Genomic DNA, 2,557 nt, shown 5'->3' with positions numbered 1-2,557 from the left:
GATGACCACACTTTTAAAACTATGAGTACTGCAGCACAAGTCGACTGTATGGAAATTTCTTTTCCAATTTATACTTACATTTTTAAAAAAAAGAAAAATCTGATTTATGCAAAATTTCCATCAAAACGGTGATCAGAACTATATCTGCTAATGTGGTTATAACGATATATTAAACATAGTCAAAACCTAGAAAAAGCGGTTTGGTAATTGCAACCGAGCCAGAAGAAAAGGGTACTTGTTATACGCACTGACCAAATCTTTAGGGTGCCGTCCGCGTAATGTTCGGCACGGAAGAAGTGTGCGATTGGTAAGCAAATGGCTGAGAATATATATTATAGGCAATAAATAGCCTTCGTATTAGGTTTTTTATTGGAATTCAGATACTGAACCCGAACATACAGAGTCAATCAGGGAAGAAACACATAAGTGCCTCACTGATACACAAGAAAACAGTAGAGTTGGAGATTGCAATCGCAAAAAGGCGTGATGATGAGAAAGACAATAAGATAAGGGTGCATCCTAGTGGATCTCCAGTATATCAAAAGCAACATAATCTATCTCCACAGTAGGTTAGGTAAAAAAAAAAGCGACATATATACACGTTCACAGAATTATATCAAATGTATACCTTTATATAGCACACCACACACTTAACACCCCTTCCATATCTCAACAACTATGGGAGATATGCCTTTTATATCAACACAGGTTGTTTCTGTGCCCTCAATAAACACATTGTACTTTCGATGTCGTTTTGCCAGCGTCAAAGATTCCCATGTAAATCCCGAGTTCCAATGAATGTAAACCTATTCGTTTGCGCTCGTTAGGAAGAGAGTGACACACTTCCGGTTCATTTAGAAGACAATTTTAAGATGTTTCAATGAAGCTTTCACTTTTAGTAATGATCTTTTGACAGTATTTAGTCTTTCTTTGTGGAAACATATCCCTGTTGCTTTTTCACCTAGAAGTAGTCCCCCATGCTGCGAAGGCACAAGGCCTAATACCATCCTGCCTCTTAGACAATTGTGACTGAGAAGAGTTGCTGTGGTAAGGAGCTAACATAGAGTCCCAACTTCTCCAATTCTTGTTGACTAGCTTTACTGTAGGTTATGCTGATATTATCGGAGAAATGTGCAATACCAGGAATAAAGATACCAATAAAGTTATCATAGTAAGTTTGGAGCTCTTTACTATACTCGATGCTGAAGTATTGTTGTTCAGGGTATATCTTAATTCGGATATAAAGCTTCTCATCATCTATACTAGCTAGTTTCTCAAGTACTATTTTGAATGGAAAAGAATTTTGAAGATAATAGTTTAAATGTCTAGACTTCTTTAGATATGATTGACTTGTCAAAGGTGAATTTTCCAGGTCTAACATAAACTGGTGGTATAACTCCTCAAAGAAAGATATCGCTTTATAGAATGTCCTCATTTTTTAAAAAAAAAATTTCTGAGTAAATCACACATTTAAGACGTTCAAAAACTACACGCATAGTTCTGTCAGAATCCAGGTATTCTGAACATAGAGCGTCAATCAGTTTCTAGGTACGAACGTATAAATATTAATTAGGGGACAACAAGGGACAACCAAACAATAAAAATCTATAAATAAATAAACCTTACCAAGAAACAGATATAGCATATTTGATAAAACAAGTTCATTTTGGGAACCTTGGCCGTTTTTGAGGCTATCAGCCTTACTGCTGATAATTTTGAGGTGTTGGGCTTGATGACCGGAAGTTTTGGCGCTTCGAATTGCAGGGTGTTGTATAGCGTTCGCGCATTCTGGGTCACATTACTGAGTATGAAGTCCTAAGAGCGAAGCCAATTCTGGTATGATGAGCACATGTAGGCATCCCCTCATTGGCTGTTCCGTCAGCTAGTTCGTTACCATAGATGGCCGTATGTCCTGGGATCCAGTTCAATTGGACTATGGTTTTTTCTCTTCCTTCCATTCTTTTGATCCTTTCGATTTTGTCAAGCACTTGTTTTATCAAGTATTGTCCTGTCTTTGTCGTTTGTAACTGAACGATCGCCGACAAGACCGCTAGACTATCGCTATGGATGAAGACAGTATGTGGGGTCGGAATGTGTAGGGGTATGAACTCACGTTCTACTTGCATTAATGCTAGATAGACTCCTACTAACTCGGCTTCGTATATTGTAAACAGGCTGTCAATGCCTAGTCTGTAAGAATTTCTAACCCACTCTCTTTTGTGTGGTAGCTTAGCCACACAGGCTGCTGCTACTTGTCCCTCAGCCAATGACCCGTCTGTATAGAAGTGCCATGACGTGTGGTATTGTCTACATAATTCTGTGTGCTGTGCTTTTGCTTGGTCTTTATCCTCTGCTCGTGAAAAGCTTAGTGTTGCAGGTACCCAGGGTACGAAAAGATGGGCTACTATAGTTTCCATCTCCTTTAGACCCTCAAGCTTTGGTGTGTTGCGCACCGTTGCGTTCAAGGGAGAAGTGAACTTCTTCCTTGGCTTACGCAGATACTTGTTACGATGTTACGCGCGGGATGATCGCCAGATCTCGTGAGCGTGTTCTCACC

General features: G+C 39.3%; 2 protein-coding genes across 2 annotated transcripts; both read right to left on the bottom strand.

Annotated features, from left to right (window-relative positions):
* Window positions 1–608: 608 nt before the first annotated feature.
* WALSEDRAFT_58956 (hypothetical protein) lies at window positions 609–1,435 on the bottom strand (the record flags this gene model as incomplete). Its single annotated transcript, XM_006960844.1, has 1 exon — window positions 609–1,435. One exon carries the CDS (start codon window positions 1,433–1,435, stop codon window positions 1,016–1,018), a length of 420 nt encoding a protein of 139 aa, XP_006960906.1. The 3' UTR covers window positions 609–1,015.
* Window positions 1,436–1,551: 116 nt separating this feature from the next.
* Window positions 1,552–2,139, bottom strand: WALSEDRAFT_61661 (hypothetical protein). Its single transcript, XM_006960843.1, has one exon. The coding sequence runs from the start codon at window positions 2,124–2,126 to the stop codon at window positions 1,794–1,796; it is 333 nt and encodes a 110-aa protein (XP_006960905.1). The 5' UTR covers window positions 2,127–2,139; the 3' UTR covers window positions 1,552–1,793.
* Between the last annotated feature and the right edge of the window lie 418 nt (window positions 2,140–2,557).

Source organism: Wallemia mellicola, assembly GCF_000263375.1.
Source record: "Wallemia mellicola CBS 633.66 unplaced genomic scaffold WALSEscaffold_48, whole genome shotgun sequence".
NCBI lineage: Eukaryota > Fungi > Basidiomycota > Wallemiomycetes > Wallemiales > Wallemiaceae > Wallemia > Wallemia mellicola.
Note: the sequence above shows the minus strand (reverse complement) of the source record. Positions and strands in the feature narration are given on the sequence as shown.